General features: G+C 48.8%; 1 protein-coding gene across 2 annotated transcripts in view; it reads right to left on the reverse strand.

Annotated features, from left to right (window-relative positions):
• LOC142907517 (paired immunoglobulin-like type 2 receptor alpha) overlaps window positions 1-19,023 on the reverse strand; it is a 38,549-nt gene that overhangs the window by 16,994 nt on the left and 2,532 nt on the right. For both annotated transcript variants that reach the window (XM_076057133.1, XM_076057132.1), the window contains exon 2: window positions 15,675-16,067. In XM_076057133.1, coding sequence (XP_075913248.1) covers window positions 15,675-16,067 — 393 coding nt within the window. The remainder of the gene's footprint in view (window positions 1-15,674; window positions 16,068-19,023) is intronic.

Genomic DNA, 19,023 nt, shown 5'->3' on the forward strand with positions numbered 1-19,023 from the left:
CTCTCATACACTCACACTCACTCTCATCCACTCACACTCACTCACTCTCATACACTTACTCTCATCCACTCACATTTATCCACGTTCACTCACTCACCTATCCACTAACACGTATAAACTCACTCACTCTCATACACTCACACTCACTCTCATACACTCACACTCTCATCCACTCACACTCACTCCAATCCACCCACACTCACTCTCATCCACTCACATTCATCCACGGTCACTCACTCACCTATCCACTAACACGTATACACTCACTCACACTCACTCACTCTCATCCACTCACACTCACTCTCATACACTCACACTCTCATACACTCACACTCACTCCCATCCACCCACACCCACTCACTCTCATCGACTCACATTCATCCACGCTCACTCACCTATCCACTAACACTTATTCACTTACATTCACTCACTCTCATCCACTCACACTCACTTTCATTCACTCACTCTCACTCTCATACACTCACACTCTCATACACTCACACTCACTCCAATCCACCCACACTCACTCACTCTCATCCACTCACATTCATCCACGCTCACTCACTCACCTATCCACTAACACGTATAAACTCACTCACACTCACTCACTCTCATCCACTCACACTCACTCTCATACACTCACACTCTCATACACTCACACTCACTCCAATCCACCCAGACTCACTCACTCTCATCCACTCACATTCATCCACGCTCACTCACTCACCTATCCACTAACACTTATTCACTCACACTCACTCACTCTCATCCACTCACACTCACTCTCATCCACTCACACTCACTCTCATCCACTCAATCTCACTCTCATACACTCAAACTCTCATCCACTCACACTCACTCTCATCCACTAACACTCTCATACACTCACACTCACTCCCATCCACTCACACTCACTCACTCTCATCCACTCACACTCACTCTCATCCACTCACACTCTCATACACCCACACTCACTCTCATCCACTCACACTCACTCACTCTCATACACTCACTCTCATCCACTCACTCTCATACACTCACACTCACATACACTCACACTCACTCCTATCCACCCACACTCACTCACTCTCATCCACTGACATTCATCCACGCTCACTCACTCACCTATCCACTAACACTTATTCACTCACACTCACTCACTCTCATCCCCTCACACTCACTCTCATCCACTCACTCTCATACACTCACTCTCATCCACTCACACTCACTCACTCTCATACACTTACTCTCATCCACTCACATTTAACCACGTTCACTCACTCACCTATCCACTAACACGTATAAACTCACTAACTCTCATACACTCACACTCACTCTCATACACTCACACTCCAATCCACCCACACTCACTCTCATCCACTCACACTCACTCTCATACACTCACACTCTCATACACTCACACTCACTCCAATCCACCCAGACTCACTCACTCTCATCCACTCACATTCATCCACGCTCACTCACTCACCTATCCACTAACACTCATTCACTCACACTCACTGACTCACTCACTCTCATCCACTCACACTCACTCTCATCCACTTACACTCTCATACACTCACACTCACTCCCTCTCATCCACTCACATTCATCCACGCTCACTCACCTATCCACTAACACTTATTCACTCACACTCACTCACTCTCATCCACTCACACTCACTCTCATCCACTAACACTCTCATATACTTACACTCACTCCCATCCACCCACACTCACTCATTCTCATCCACTCACATTCATCCACACTCACTCACTCACCTATCCACTAACACTTATTCAATCACACTCACTCACTCACTCTCATCCACTCACACTCACTCTCATCCACTCACACTCTCATACTCACACTCACTCCCATCCAACAACACTCACTCCCTCTCATCCACTCACATTCATCCACGCTCACTCACTCACCTATCCACTAACACTTATTCAATCACACTCACTCTCATCCACTCACACTCTCATCCCCTCACACTCACTCTCATCCACTCACACTCTCATCCCCTCACACTCACTCTCATCCACTCACACTCACTCACTCTCATACAATCACTCTCATACACTCACATTCATCCACGTTCACTCACTCACCTATCCACTAACACGTATACACTCACTCACACTCACTCACTCTCATCCACTCACACTCACTCTCATACACTCACACTCACTCACACTCACTCACTCTCATCCACTCACACTCACTCTCATACACTCACACTCACTCCAATCCACCCAGACTCACTCACTCTCATCCACTCACATTCATCCACGCTCACTCACTCACCTATCCACTAACACTTATTCACTCACACTCACTCACTCACTCTCATCCCCTCGCACTCACTCTCATCCACTAACACTCTCATGCACTCACACTCACTCCCATCCACTCACACCCACTCACTCTCATCGACTCACATTCATCCACGCTCACTCACCTATCCACTAACACTTATTCACTCACACTCAGTCACTCTCATCCACTCACACTCACTCTCATCCACTCACACTCTCATCCACTCACACTCACTCCCATCCACTAACACTCTCATACACTCACACTCACTCCCATCCACTCACACCCACTCCCTCTCATCCATTCACATTCATCCACGCTCACTCACCTATCCACTAACACTTATTCACTCACACTCACTCACTCTCATCCACTCACACTCACTCTCATCCACTTACACTCTCATACACTCACACTCACTCCAATCCACCCACACTCACTCACTCTCATCCACTCACATTCATCCACGCTCACTCACTCACCTATCCACTAACACTTATTCAATCACACTCACTCACTCTCATCCACTCACACTCACTCTCATCCACTCACACTCTCATACTCACACTCACTCCCATCCAACAACACTCACTCCCTCTCATCCACTCACATTCATCCACGCTCACTCATTCACCTATCCACTAACACTTATACACTCACTCACACTCATTCACTCTCTTCCACTGACACTCACTCTCATCCACTAACACTCTCATACACTCACACTCACTCCCATCCACTCACACCCACTCACTCTCATCCACTCACATTCATCCACGCTCACTCACTCACCTATCCACTAATACTTATTCACTCACACTCACTCACTCTCATCCACTCACACTCACTCTCATCCACTTACACTCTCATACACTCACACTCACTCCAATCCACCCACACTCACTCACTCTCATCCACTCACATTCATCCACGCTCACTCACTCACCTATCCACTAACACTTATTCACTCACACTCACTCACTCACTCTCATCCCCTCACACTCACTCTCATCCACTCACACTCACTCCCATCCACTCACACTCACTCACTCTCATCCACTCACATTCATCCACGCTCACTCACTCACCTATCCACTAACACTTATTCACTCACACTCACTCACTCTCATCAACTCACACTCACTCTCATCCACTCACACTCTCATCCACTCACACTCACTCACTCTCATCCACTCACACTCACTCTCATCAACTCACATTCATCCACGCTCACTCACTCACCTATCCACTAACACTTTTTCACTCACACTCACTCAATCTCATCCACTCACACTCACTCTCATCCACTAACACTCTCATACACTCACACTCACTCCCATCCACTCACACCCACTCACTCGCATCCACTCACATTCATCCACGCTCACTCACTCACCTATCCACTAATACTTATACACTCACACTCACTCACTCGCATCCACTCACACTCACTCTCATCCACTCACACTCCCATCCACTTACACTCTCATCCACTCACACTCACTCCAATCCACCCACACTCACTCACTCACACTCACTCTCATCAACTCACACTCACTCTCATCCACTCACACTCTCATCCACTCACACTCACTCAGTCTCATCCACTCACACTCACTCTTTTCAACTCACATTCATCCACGCTCACTCACTCACCTATCCACTAACACTTTTTCACTCACACTCACTCTCATCCACTCACACTCACTCTCATCCACTCACACTCTCATACACTCACACTCACTCCCATCCACTGACACTCACTCACTCTCATCCACACATTCATCCACGCTCACTCACCTATCCACTAACACTTATACACTCACTCACACTCACTCTCATCCACTCACTTTCATCCACGCTCACTCACTCACCTATCCACTAACACTTATCCACTCACTCACACTCACTCACTCTCATCCACTCACACTCACTCTCATCCACTCTCACTCTCATCCACTCACATTCATCCACGCTCACTCACTCACCTATCCACTAACACTTATTCACTCACACTTACTCACTCTCATCTACTCACTCTCATCCACTCATACACTCAATCTCACCCACTCACACTCACTCACTGCCATACAATCAGAAACTCACTCTCATTCACTCTCTTCCACACTCATTCACTCACTCTCATCCACTCACACCCACTCACTCACTCTCATCCACACACACTCACTTTCATCCACACTCACTCACACTCACCCACTCACTCACTCTCATCCACACACACTCGCTCACAATCTCATACACTCACTAACTCTCACCCACTCACTTTCATCCACACACACTCACTCACGCTCATCCACCCATACACTCACTCTCAGCCACTCACTCTCATCCAATCACATTCACTCACTCTCATTCACTCACAGTCACTCACTCTCATCCACTCACAGCCACTCACTCTCATACACTCACGCTCATACTCTCATACACTCACTCTCATCCACTCACATTCACTCACTCGCATACAGTTATACACTCACTCTCATGCACTCATTCTCATCCACTCATCGCCACACATTATCATCTCACTCTCATCCACTCACACTCACTCACTCTCATCCACTCAGTCTCATCCAATCTTACTCACTCAATCTCATGCACTCACGCTCATACTCTCATACACTCACTCACACTCATCCATTGACACTCACTCTCATCCACTCACACTCTCATACACTCACACTCACTCCCATCCACTGACACTCACTCACTCTCATCCACACATTCATCCACGCTCACTCACCTATCCACTAACACTTATACACTCACTCACACTCACTCTCATCCACTCACTTTCATCCACGCTCACTCACTCACCTATCCACTAACACTTATCCACTCACTCACACTCACTCACTCTCATCCACTCTCACTCTCATCCACTCACATTCATCCACGCTCACTCACTCACCTATCCACTAACACTTATTCACTCACACTTACTCACTCACTCTCATCCACTCACACTCACTCTCATCCACTCATACACTCATACACTCAATCTCACCCACTCACACTCACTCACTGCCATACAATCAGAAACTCACTCTCATTCACTCTCTTCCACACTCATTCACTCACTCTCATCCACTCACACTCACTCACTCACTCTCATCCACACACACTCATTTTCATCCACACTCACTCACACTCACCCACTCACTCACTCTCATCCACACACACTCGCTCACAATCTCATACACTCACTAACTCTCACCCACTCACTTTCATCCACACACACTCACTCACGCTCATCCACCCATACACTCACTCTCAGCCACTCACTCTCATCCAATCACATTCACTCACTCTCATTCACTCACAGTCACTCACTCTCATCCACTCACAGCCACTCACTCTCATACACTCACGCTCATACTCTCATACACTCACTCTCATCCACTCACATTCACTCACTCGCATACAGTTATACACTCACTCTCATGCACTCATTCTCATCCACTCATCGCCACACATTATCATCTCACTCTCATCCACTCACACTCACTCACTCTCATCCACTCAGTCTCATCCAATCTTACTCACTCAATCTCATGCACTCACGCTCATACTCTCATACACTCACTCACACTCATCCATTGACACTCACTCTCATCCACTCACACTCTCATACACTCACACTCACTCCCATCCACTGACACTCACTCACTCTCATCCACACATTCATCCACGCTCACTCACCTATCCACTAACACTTATACACTCACTCACACTCACTCTCATCCACTCACTTTCATCCACGCTCACTCACTCACCTATCCACTAACACTTATCCACTCACTCACACTCACTCACTCTCATCCACTCACACTCACTCTCATCCACTCATACACTCAATCTCACCCACTCACACTCACTCACTGCCATACAATCAGAAACTCACTCTCATTCACTCTCTTCCACACTCATTCACTCACTCTCATCCACTCACACCCACTCACTCACTCTCATCCACACACACTCACTTTCATCCACACTCACTCACACTCACCCACTCACTCACTCTCATCCACACACACTCGCTCACAATCTCATACACTCACTAACTCTCACCCACTCACTTTCATCCACACACACTCACTCACGATCATCCACCCATACACTCACTCTCAGCCACTCACTCTCATCCAATCACATTCACTCACTCTCATTCACTCACAGTCACTCACTCTCATCCACTCACAGCCACTCACTCTCATACACTCACGCTCATACTCTCATACACTCACTCTCATCCACTCACATTCACTCACTCGCATACAGTTATACACTCACTCTCATGCACTCATTCTCATCCACTCATCGCCACACATTATCATCTCACTCTCATCCACTCACACTCACTCACTCTCATCCACTCAGTCTCATCCAATCTTACTCACTCAATCTCATGCACTCACGCTCATACTCTCATACACTCACTCACACTCATCCATTGACACTCACTCTCATCCACTCACACTCTCATACACTCACACTCACTCCCATCCACTGACACTCACTCACTCTCATCCACACATTCATCCACGCTCACTCACCTATCCACTAACACTTATACACTCACTCACACTCACTCTCATCCACTCACTTTCATCCACGCTCACTCACTCACCTATCCACTAACACTTATCCACTCACTCACACTCACTCACTCTCATCCACTCTCACTCTCATCCACTCACATTCATCCACGCTCACTCACTCACCTATCCACTAACACTTATTCACTCACACTTACTCACTCACTCTCATCCACTCACACTCACTCTCATCCACTCATACACTCAATCTCACCCACTCACACTCACTCACTGCCATACAATCAGAAACTCACTCTCATTCACTCTCTTCCACACTCATTCACTCACTCTCATCCACTCACACCCACTCACTCACTCTCATCCACACACACTCACTTTCATCCACACTCACTCACACTCACCCACTCACTCACTCTCATCCACACACACTCGCTCACAATCTCATACACTCACTAACTCTCACCCACTCACTTTCATCCACACACACTCACTCACGATCATCCACCCATACACTCACTCTCAGCCACTCACTCTCATCCAATCACATTCACTCACTCTCATTCACTCACAGTCACTCACTCTCATCCACTCACAGCCACTCACTCTCATACACTCACGCTCATACTCTCATACACTCACTCTCATCCACTCACATTCACTCACTCGCATACAGTTATACACTCACTCTCATGCACTCATTCTCATCCACTCATCGCCACACATTATCATCTCACTCTCATCCACTCACACTCACTCACTCTCATCCACTCAGTCTCATCCAATCTTACTCACTCAATCTCATGCACTCACGCTCATACTCTCATACACTCACTCACACTCATCCATTGACACTCACTCTCATCCACTCACACTCTCATACACTCACACTCACTCCCATCCACTGACACTCACTCACTCTCATCCACACATTCATCCACGCTCACTCACCTATCCACTAACACTTATACACTCACTCACACTCACTCTCATCCACTCACTTTCATCCACGCTCACTCACTCACCTATCCACTAACACTTATCCACTCACTCACACTCACTCACTCTCATCCACTCACACTCACTCTCATCCACTCATACACTCAATCTCACCCACTCACACTCACTCACTGCCATACAATCAGAAACTCACTCTCATTCACTCTCTTCCACACTCATTCACTCACTCTCATCCACTCACACTCACTCACTCACTCTCATCCACACACACTCACTTTCATCCACACTCACTCACACTCACCCACTCACTCACTCTCATCCACACACACTCGCTCACAATCTCATACACTCACTAACTCTCACCCACTCACTTTCATCCACACACACTCACTCACGCTCATCCACCCATACACTCACTCTCAGCCACTCACTCTCATCCAATCACATTCACTCACTCTCATTCACTCACAGTCACTCACTCTCATCCACTCACAGCCACTCACTCTCATACACTCACGCTCATACTCTCATACACTCACTCTCATCCACTCACATTCACTCACTCGTATACAGTTATACACTCACTCTCATGCACTCATTCTCATCCACTCATCGCCACACATTATCATCTCACTCTCATCCACTCACACTCACTCACTCTCATCCACTCAGTCTCATCCAATCTTACTCACTCAATCTCATGCACTCACGCTCATACTCTCATACACTCACTCACACTCATCCATTGACACTCACTCTCATCCACTCACTCTCATACACTCATACACTCACTCACTTATCCACTCACATTCACTCTCATACACCCACTCACTTTTCCACTCACTCACTCTCATCCACATACATCTATTCACACTCAGCCACTCACACTCGCTCACTCTCATACAATCACACGCACTCATACTCTCACTCATTCATCCACTCGCGCTGATGCACGCATATACTCACTCACTTTCATCCACTCACACTCACTCTCATACACTCATAATCACTCTTATCGACTCACTCCCATCCACTCACTCACACTCACTCTCATCCACTCACACTCACTCAATCTCATTCACTTATACACTCACTCTCATCCACTTACACTCATTCACTCACATCCACTGACAACAACAACCGCCATTCGCCACTAAGTGGCGGTGACATCACCACGACGCTTGTGCCAGGCTATGTGCACCTTGAGGTCACGTGAAGTGTCGAACGCCCGCTGGCAGAAGGTCACGTGGCAGACCCAGATGCCACGGGTCGACTGACTGAGACGACTGGCTGATGCACCTCCTGTGCCCCCGACTGTGCCAACTTGCTGTGCTATAGCCACCCGGCACTCCGCTCGTTGTTGTGAGCGTCGCTCCTCCGCCCTCCGTTGTTGTTGGAGCGCGACTTCCTCTAACTGCCCAGTAGCGTCTTTCACGAGCCTCCATCACAGAGGCCGATCTTGACACCGCTGCTACCAGTCATTGACAAGTCCACTCAGCTCCACATCCTCCTGTACCACATCACTCCATCTCTTCTCCAGCTAGTGCCGCAACCGTTTTGCCCCCTCGATTCGGCCGAACAAAAGCTGTTTAGGCATGCGGTGTCTGGGCATGCGGGCTACATGGCCCAGCCAACGCAGCCTTGCCTGCCGGAGGAGCTCACCGATGGGACTTTGTCCAAATCTTTCAAGGATTTGTGAGCTCTTCACACATTCCAGCCATGTTAAACCCAGGATGGATCGTAGACAGGCCAGCCTAAATGTTTCTAACCGGGGAAGATGCTCCATTAGGGGGGTCCACGTCTCACAAGCGTAGGGGAAGGGAGGGAATGACCGTGGCTGAGAAGACCTGAAGCTTCGTGCGGCGCGTCAGACCAGGTAGCTTCCACACAGCGTTACTCAACCGATGAAAAGATGACTCGTCTGATTCGGAGTGAGACCTCTGCTGTTAAACTGGAGCCGGTCATGAGCACACTTGCCCAGGTATGGTAAAATCTCCACTCTCTCCACAACTGCCTTATCACCAATTGGGAATTGTGGAGGTGAAGTGTCCGATGGTACAAAATACCCAGGCAGGTGCTTAGTCTTGGTGGGGTTGATGGTAAGGCCCCACCTCTTAGTGGCAAGCTCGAGGTTCAGCAGCAGCGCCTCCAACTCCTGAGTGAGCAGCAATTATTAGATCTTCGGCATACATAACATGGTTGAGCAATAGGGAGCTATCCCTTGACCGCACCTGGGCATCGATCAGCCTCCCGTTGTATCTGTACCAGATGGAAATTCCTCTGGTACAGCTATTGAAGGCTTCACGAACTACGTGGTCGAAATAAATGTTAAATAATGTGGGAGCCAGAGGACATCCCTGTCGCACCCCAAGGTGTACAGGGAATGGCTCCGACTCCCGGCCACGTAGTTTTACCCGGGCCCGCTCACCATCATGAAGGTCCTTAATGATCATGGGCAGAGGGTCAGGGACTCCAAAAGCACTAAGAACAACCCAGAATCCAGGCCTACTAATGGTATCATAGGCCTTGACCAGGTCAATAAAGCAGAGATGTAGGTCTTGTTGGAATTCCCCACACCACTGCTGTAGCAGACGGACAGAAAATATTGTATTTGTGCAGGACCGCCCTTTCCTGAAACCGCATTGGGGCTCCGCAAGCCTCTCCTCAGCGTGCCTAGCAAGGCGATGTTGAATAATTCTTGCCAGTACCTTTCCCGGCACACTGAGCAGTGAGATGCCCCTGTAGTTGTTACAGTCTGTGCGGTCCCCCTTCTTAAAGAGAGGGACCACCAGGACATCCTTTCAGTCCTGCAGAACCCGTCCAGTGGTCCAGACTGTTCTTGTGATGTCATGTAGGGCAGTCTGTGCAAAAATGCCACTCTCCCTCAGCATTTCGCTTGGGAGATCATCTCCGCCCGGTGCCTTTCCTGGTCTCAGCCTCTGGATCGCCTTCAGTACTTCCTCAACAGATGGCACCTCAGCCAGCCACTCCAATATTTGAGGCACTGCAGCCTCGGCAGGGTCATCCCCACTTTGTCCCATGTTGTTATCCAGGCTGAGGGATGTCCCCTCCCCCAGAACCTCACTGAAATGCTGAATAAATCTGCAAACCTGTTCTTGGGGGTCGGAGATTGGATAACCGTTCTTTTCCCTAATGATGGTAATAGGTGTGGCGCTGCAGGTTACTTTTTTGATGGAATTAAAGAGTGATTTGTGATCGCAACGCTTCACGGCTCTCCTAACCTCCGAGCGAAGGCTGCGGTAATCCTCATTCTCTGACTTGGGATGCTGTAGCCAATGAGATTGGGCCTGTCGCTTTTTCTGAGCCAGCTTGAACACCTCTGTCAGCCAGGGTCTCTGGGGAGGTCTGAACCATGTTCCCAAAGCAGCCATTGCAGCTGCATGAGCCACAGTCCTAAATATTGCCCATTTCCCCTCGACATCAGAAGGGGTGGGGGACAATGCCAACCCCAGCCGCAAGCGATGATTAAATTCTCGCTTGCAACTTTCATCAGCTAACTGAGTCCATGCCACTAAGGGTTTCAATGGGGTCCTGGGTGTCCACCCATCACTAGAGTGGAAGAATGGCAGGTGCATCTTACAGATGACAAGTCGATGGTAAGTGGGCAGATCAGCTCCACGGTAGGTCTTGGTGTTAAGGACATGGGTCCGCATCCGCTGTTCCATCACTATGTAGTCCAGCAGATGTTCTTGCTTGGACCCAGCATGCATCCATGATGTTGTGGATGCGCCGATGCCGGAACAGCGTGTTGGTAATTACAAGCACATGGGCTGCACAAAAATCTAGCAGCATCCTGCCATTGTTATTGAGCTGATCTGGCCAATGCCTTCCAATTGCTCCAGACCAGGTCCCAGCATCATGACCAACTCGGGCATTGAAGTCACCCAAGAAGATGACTCTATCCCGAGGGGCCACTTTAGTTAGCACCTGTAAAAGGAGTTTATAGAAGGCATCTGATTCATCGGCCTTGCCTGCATCCCTCCACGGATGGTCGTCTTCAGTAGTGACATAAGTAACCATGACCGCCACTCCTCACCTCTGGTTGATGGGAAGTCGAGCCCCGAGAAGAGGACTGTCCACCCGTCATGGTGGCAGTAACCAGAGCCGGTCCACCGGACCTCCTGAATACCACAGAAATCCAGGCGGTACCGGTCCAGCTCCCGACAGAGGAGTGGCAGTGAGCGTTCAAACATTGCACATGGCCACACCGTGGTTTTTTGTTGTTTCTGGAGGGTTTCCTAGGGTAAGGATTAAGTTTCCTGGCTCCGACAAATGGGGATGGCCAGGAGACGTCATCGACGCCTGTCCCCCCGGGGCCTCCGGCACAAGCTTATGAATAAAAAAAATCCGTGGTGGTTTAGCAGCAATTAATTGAAGGTGGAGGAGTTACCAGCCCCTCGCACCCGTCCAGAGCCCCATTTTGGCCACTGTGGTGGTCACAAATACCACGAGGGGAAAGGCCAATCGGAATTGGCCTTCCCTCCACAGCAAAGCCCACGACAGCGTTGCCCGTCCGACACCACATACACTCAAACTCAATCTCATCGACTCACTCTCATCCACTCACACTCAATACCACTCACTCTCATCCACTCACATTCACTCAGGCTCATACACTCACTCGCGCTAATCCAATCACAATCACTCTCATGCACTCACTCTCATCCACTCATAGTCACACATTATCATCTCACTCACACGCACTCACTCTCATCCACTCACTCTCATCTACACTCACTTTCATACACATACTCACGCTCACCCACTCACTCACTCACTCTCATCCACACACACTCACTCACGCTCATACTCTCATACACTCACTAACTCTCACCCACTCACTTTCATCCACACACACTCACTCACGCTCATCCACCCATACACTCACTCTCATCCACTCACTCTCATCCAATCACACTAACTCACTCTAATTCACTCACACTCACTCGCATATAGTTATACACTCACTCACTCTCATGCACTCACTCTCATCCACTCACAGTCACTTACTCTCATCCACTCACACTTACTCTCATCAACTCACACTTACTCTCACTCACTCTAATCCACTCACACTCACTCGCATACACTCACTCTTATCCACTCACTCACACTCACTCTCTTTCATCCACTCACACTCACTCAATCACATTCACTTATACACTCACTCTAATCCACTTACACTCTCATCCGCTCACACTCACTCACTCCCACTCACTCACTCTCATCCACTCACTCACTCCCATCCACTCACGCTCACTCTCATACACTCATTAACGTATCCACTCACTGACTCTCATCCACTCACTCTCATCCACTCACATCTACTCACACTCATCCACTCACACTCACTCACTCTCATCCACTCGCACTCACTCACGCTCACTCTCATCCACTCATCCACTCACTCACTCACACTCACTGTCATCCACTCACATCTACTCACCCTCACTCATCCACTCACTCTCATCCACTCACATCTAATCACACTCACTCATCCACTCACTCTTATACTCTCATACACTCACTCACTCTCATCCACTCACTCTCATCCACTCACACTCACTCACGCTCACTCTAATACACTCACTCATCCACTCACAGTCACTCACTATCATCCAATCACACTCACTCTCATCCACTCACATCTGCTCACTCTCATCCACTCACACTCACTCTCATACACTTATACGAACTCTCATCGACTCACTCTCATCCACTCACGTACACTCACTCTCTCCCATCCACTCACACTCACTCAATCTCGTTCACTTATACACTTGCTGTAATCCACTTACACTCATTCACTCTCATGCACTCACCCTCACTCACTATCAGACACTCAAACTCAATCTCATCGACTCACACTCATCCACTCACACTCACTCCCACTCACTTTCATCCCCACTCCCTCACGCTCATATACTCATACACTCACTCTCATCCCCAACAACAACAACAACCGCCATTCGCCACTAAGTGGCGGTGACGTCACCACGACGCTTGTGCCAGGCTATGTGCACCGTGAGGCCACGTGAAGTGTCGAACGCCCGCTGGCAGGAGGTCACTGGGCAGACCCAGGTGCCACGGGTCGACTGACTGAGATGACTGGCTGATGCACCACCTGTGCCCCCTACTGTGCCAACCTGCTGTGCTTTAGCCACCCGGCGCTCCGCTCGTTGTTCTGAGCGTCGCTCCTCCGCCCTCCGTTGTTGTTGGAGGGCGACTGCCTCCAACTGCCCAGTAGCATCCTTCACGAGCCTCCTCCACAGAGGCCGATCTTGACACCGCTGGTACCAGTCATCGGCAAGTCCACTCAGCTCCACGTCCTCCTGTACCACATCACTCCATCTCTTCTCTAGCCCGTGCCGCGCCCGCTTAGCCCCCTCAAGCCGGCCAAACAAAAGCTGTTTCGGCATGCGGTGGCTGGGCATGCGGGCTACATGACCCAGCCATCGCAGCCTTGCCTGCCGGAGGAGCTCACCGATGGGACCCTGCCCAGATCTTTCAAGGATTTGTGAGCTCCTCAGACAATACAGTCTGGTTAAACCCAGGATGGATCGTAGGCAGGCCAGCCAAAATGTTTCTAACCGGCGAAGATGTTCCATTAGGGGGGTCCACGTTTCGCAAGCGTAGAGAAGGGAGGGAATGACCGTGGCCGAGAAGACCTGAAGCTTAGTGCGGAGCGACAGACCAGGTAGCTTCCACACAGCGTTACGCAACCGATGAAAAGATATTGCCGCTCGACTGATTCGGAGTGAGACCTCTGCTGCTAAACTGGAGCCACTCTCATCCCCTCACACTCACTCACTCTCATCCACTCACACTCACTCTCATCTACTCACACTCACTATTATCCACTCACACTCACTCATCCACTCACACTCACTCACCCACTCACATGCTCACTCACTCTCATACACTCACGCTCATCCACTCACACTCACTCACTCTCATCCACACACACTCACGCTCATACTCTCATACACTCACTCACTCTCACCCACTCACACGCTCACTCACTCTCATACACTCACACTCATCCACTCACACTCACTCACTCTCATACACTCACTCACTCCCATCCATACACATTCTCTCACTCTCAAACACTCTCTCACTCCCATCCACACACACTCACTCACGCTCGAACTGTCATACACTCACTCACTCAGTTAAACACTCTCATCACACTCTCATCTACACACGCTCACTCACTCCTCCAGTCACTCTCACACTCTCATCTACACACACTCACTCATCCAGTCACACTCATTCACACTCTCATCTACACACACTCACTCTCTCATCCAGTCACACTCACTCACACTCTCATCTACACACACTCACTCACTCATCCAGTCACATTCACTCACACTCTCATCTACACACACTCACTCACTCATCCAGTCACATTCACTCACACTCTCATCTAAACTCACTCACTCATCCAGTCACACTCACTCACACTCTCATCTACACACACTCACTCACTCATCCAGTCACATTCACTCACTCATCCAGTCACACTCACACTCTCATCTACTGTACACACGCTCACTCTCTCATCCAGTCACACTCACTCACACTCTCATCTACACACAATCACTCACTCATCCAGTCACACTCACTCAGACTCTCATCTACACACACTCACTCTCTCACCCAGTTACACTCACTCACACTCTCATCTACACATACTCATCCAGTCACACTCACTCACACTCTCATCTACACACAGTTGTATGCACTCACACTTTACAGGACGGGGTGGAAACACACAAACCTTACCTTGAACAAGCAGATCCGTTCCTGGAATTATCTGGAACACAAAATGCTTTGACGGGGTGTGTAACATTATTCGGCAGAAGTACGTGTCCTGGTCGCTGCGCCTCACGTTCGTGATCTGTAGCGAGGCCTCGTGTTTGTCAGGATCTCCCACCAGGGTGAGGCGGTTCGTGAACAGCTCGCTGATAAAGGTCGGGTCGCCCGTGTTGTTAAAGATGGGTTCGCCATGAAAGGTTCCAATTCTCCACGTGACACTGATTCGGCTCGGCATCACGCTTTCAGGGAACGCGAATTTGCAGGGGAGAGTGGTGGAGCCTCCCTCCGCGGCCTCCACAGTCCTCGCCACGCACACATTGTAGCTGTTACCCTCGGTGCAGATCTCGCCAGCTCCACCACCTGTGGACGATAGCAGGGAGGGCGGAATTGACAACAGCCGTGGGTTTGTTGCGCTGGAGAACGCCACGGGCCGACTCCATGTTACAGTCACGTAGAAGGGAAATAATAAAATAATAAAAATAAAGAAATAAATATATGTTTGTATTTTATTATCGAATGTGTCATATTTATTATTTAATTATTTTCCTTCTACGTGACTTTACCGAAAGAACCAAGAATATGAATCCCTGCAGTCACGAAAGCTTTAAATCGAAAATTTTAAATTCATGTTACAGCTCCACCGGCACGGGTGACGAGGGCCTCTCTGCTCTACCGCACGCGTCTGCGGGCCGGTGTGCCGTGTGCCTGGTATCGTTCAGAGAGCCATGACAGGCCGATCACTTGCCTGTTGTCTCAAGACCACAAGAGAGAGAGACCTGTCTAAACTGAACTAAAAACAATTTTTACTTTACCTAAACTAAACTAATTTTTTATTTGTGGAGCTCTTTTTCAGAAGCGACCTGGAAACAAATGGAAGCTCAGCGAGTGGCTTATCACGTGGAAATTTAAAGCAGCCAAATACTCTAAACGGATGTTTCTACAGAAAGCGTCAGGATCGGGATCGCACCCGCGACCTCATATATACCAGGCGAGGTCGTTAACATCTCGTAGCCACCGTAGCACCATTATCATCGAGAAAAAAGGTTGGGGATCTGTGTTGTCGTATGCTCAGACCCCCGTTCCTGGGGTAATCGGGCTTTTTCCAGTGCAGCTCCAAGACAATGGAACGCGTTGCCTCTGATAATTGTCATAAGACAATCAGAATCTTTAGAGATATTTAAAATTTGCCCTGAAATTGCACCTCTTTAAAATTGCATTTCCCTAAGAGTTGTGGTGGTTTACCGCTGGATCTGTCTTATTCCCTGCTTTCCATACACGGCGCATTTGGATCCTTGATTGAAGTGCGTCTTAGAAATGTAATGACGGAAAATTACCCCCAAGCCAATATGCAGCCTAACGGCTGTTTGAAAATAAACAAAGTTCTCCGATTGGTAGAAAGAGGCCTCTACGGTGATCCGTCAGGGGGCACATTTTTAAAGGGATTTTAAGAATAAGGTCTTATCGAGATAAATCGAAAACGGAGAGCGTCCGTTAGAGGGGAAGGAGAGGGATTTGCGAAGGAAAAACGGACAAGAAGGTTCCAGAAAGGGTGCCCGAAGAATTTTAAAGGGGAGAGCACGAGGAGTGGGGACGTTTGGAGGAAGTTACAAGCTGAAGACAAGCACGAAGCCTCGGGTCCGGTCTTGTGGCTGCGTCCCAATAAAGTGGCTCTTACGACATCATTGTCAGAATCGGTACACACATGTTAATTATTATTATTGGGTGAGCGAGCGTGCTATAATTAGAAAAAGTGTTACCGGCTGGAAAACAGGTATACGTCAAGTGACTGCAGGCTGTATTAAATGAAGTCATGGGACCGTATGCTTCCCACCCTTGGTCTAGAGACCTCCTCATACTCGACCTGGCTGTCTAGGTATTGTTTGGGCATTCCAGCAAGGACCATTATGTTGATTGTCTGGTGATCCCTTCGGAGACAATGCGGCTGAATGCATGCACGCCCAGAGGGATGTCTTGTGGATGATGAGGTAGGAAAAGACGTGTTGTTGTTTACGTGTAATTGTGTTGCTTATTCTCCGCAAAGATGCTCGTGATTATTCTGTGTTGTGCATTAAATGGCTTTTACCCTTGAACTAGGACCCATATCTAACGGAGGGTTCCTTGCCCACGAACACATGGCAGTTCATCTGCACTGCTCCAAGCAAATCTGGCTGCTGATGAGACACTGAATGTAAAAACTAGTCCAGGGATTTGGCTTGTATTAAACCCAACGCTTCTGAAATCATATACTTGCAGATGGAAGGCCTTGTGGCTGATGGAATGTGTAAAAATAAGTGTGCATTTTTATGTAGAGCGACCGCCTGTGTAGTTGTGCTCAGCCTCTCCAGGTTGCACGCTTCACTGCATTGACATCTAAGGCACGTCTGTCGAAAGTTGTTTTTTTCTTTTTGGATGTCCAGTGTCGTCTAGCCGTGAGAACCTAAATTTTATTAGCCGCGTGGTGTCGCGCCGTGTGATGTCACGCCGCGTGGTGTCGCGCAAAATGACGACGTCTGTTATGACGTCACTGGCAGGGGCGGGATTGGGGTGGTGCCCGCCCACCACTCGCCATTATGACGCAACCATCATCAAAGCGAACACTTTTACGCTAGTTTGTGTGCGTGTCTCGTGTGTGTGTGTTATGGGTGTTATATGTGTTGTGTCTCTGTTGTGTCTGTGTTGTGTGTGTGTTGTGTGTGTGTCCCAAGGCTTGTGATTAAAACGCTGGCCGATGCAGTCATTCCCACGATGCCTTTCATGCATCCTGGCATGACCCACACTCAGGGGCGCAGCTATGGGTGGGTGGATACGCGGCAGCGTAATGCGATGCATAGGGGCCCAGTCGGCCACGAGGGGGACCCCGAATCAACAGATAACATTTTTTTTAAATCCAATAATTGACCATGAATGCCAACAAACAACATTGTTCCAAATTAAAAATTACACACAGCGTAACATCTAGAAGCGCTACTGCTGTTTGTTATTGAACAGCAGGCTGTTTGCTGACTGACATACACGCGCATGAAAGCAAGGATCACGATAACTTAATAGTGAGCATTGTACATTTTCTTATTAATATTGTCACTGTGAGGCTGTCTTCCTCTAAGCCAATACACGGTGCAGCAACTAACATTATATGTAGAGATACGCCTACACATTATGGTATACGGGTAAAAAAAGACATCCGTAAGTTACGTCAGTAAAAGTGTGTCGGGAGAAAGGAGGGGGCTCACAGTCGGATTCTGCACGGGCCCCCCACCCACCCCCACCCACCCCCACCCACCCCCACGTTGTCATTTGTCGCTGAGCCCCTGCCATC

Source organism: Petromyzon marinus, chromosome 79, assembly GCF_048934315.1.
Source record: "Petromyzon marinus isolate PM22_M1 ecotype Great Lakes invasive population chromosome 79, UKy_Petmar_22M1.pri1.0, whole genome shotgun sequence".
Lineage (NCBI taxonomy): Eukaryota > Metazoa > Chordata > Hyperoartia > Petromyzontiformes > Petromyzontidae > Petromyzon > Petromyzon marinus.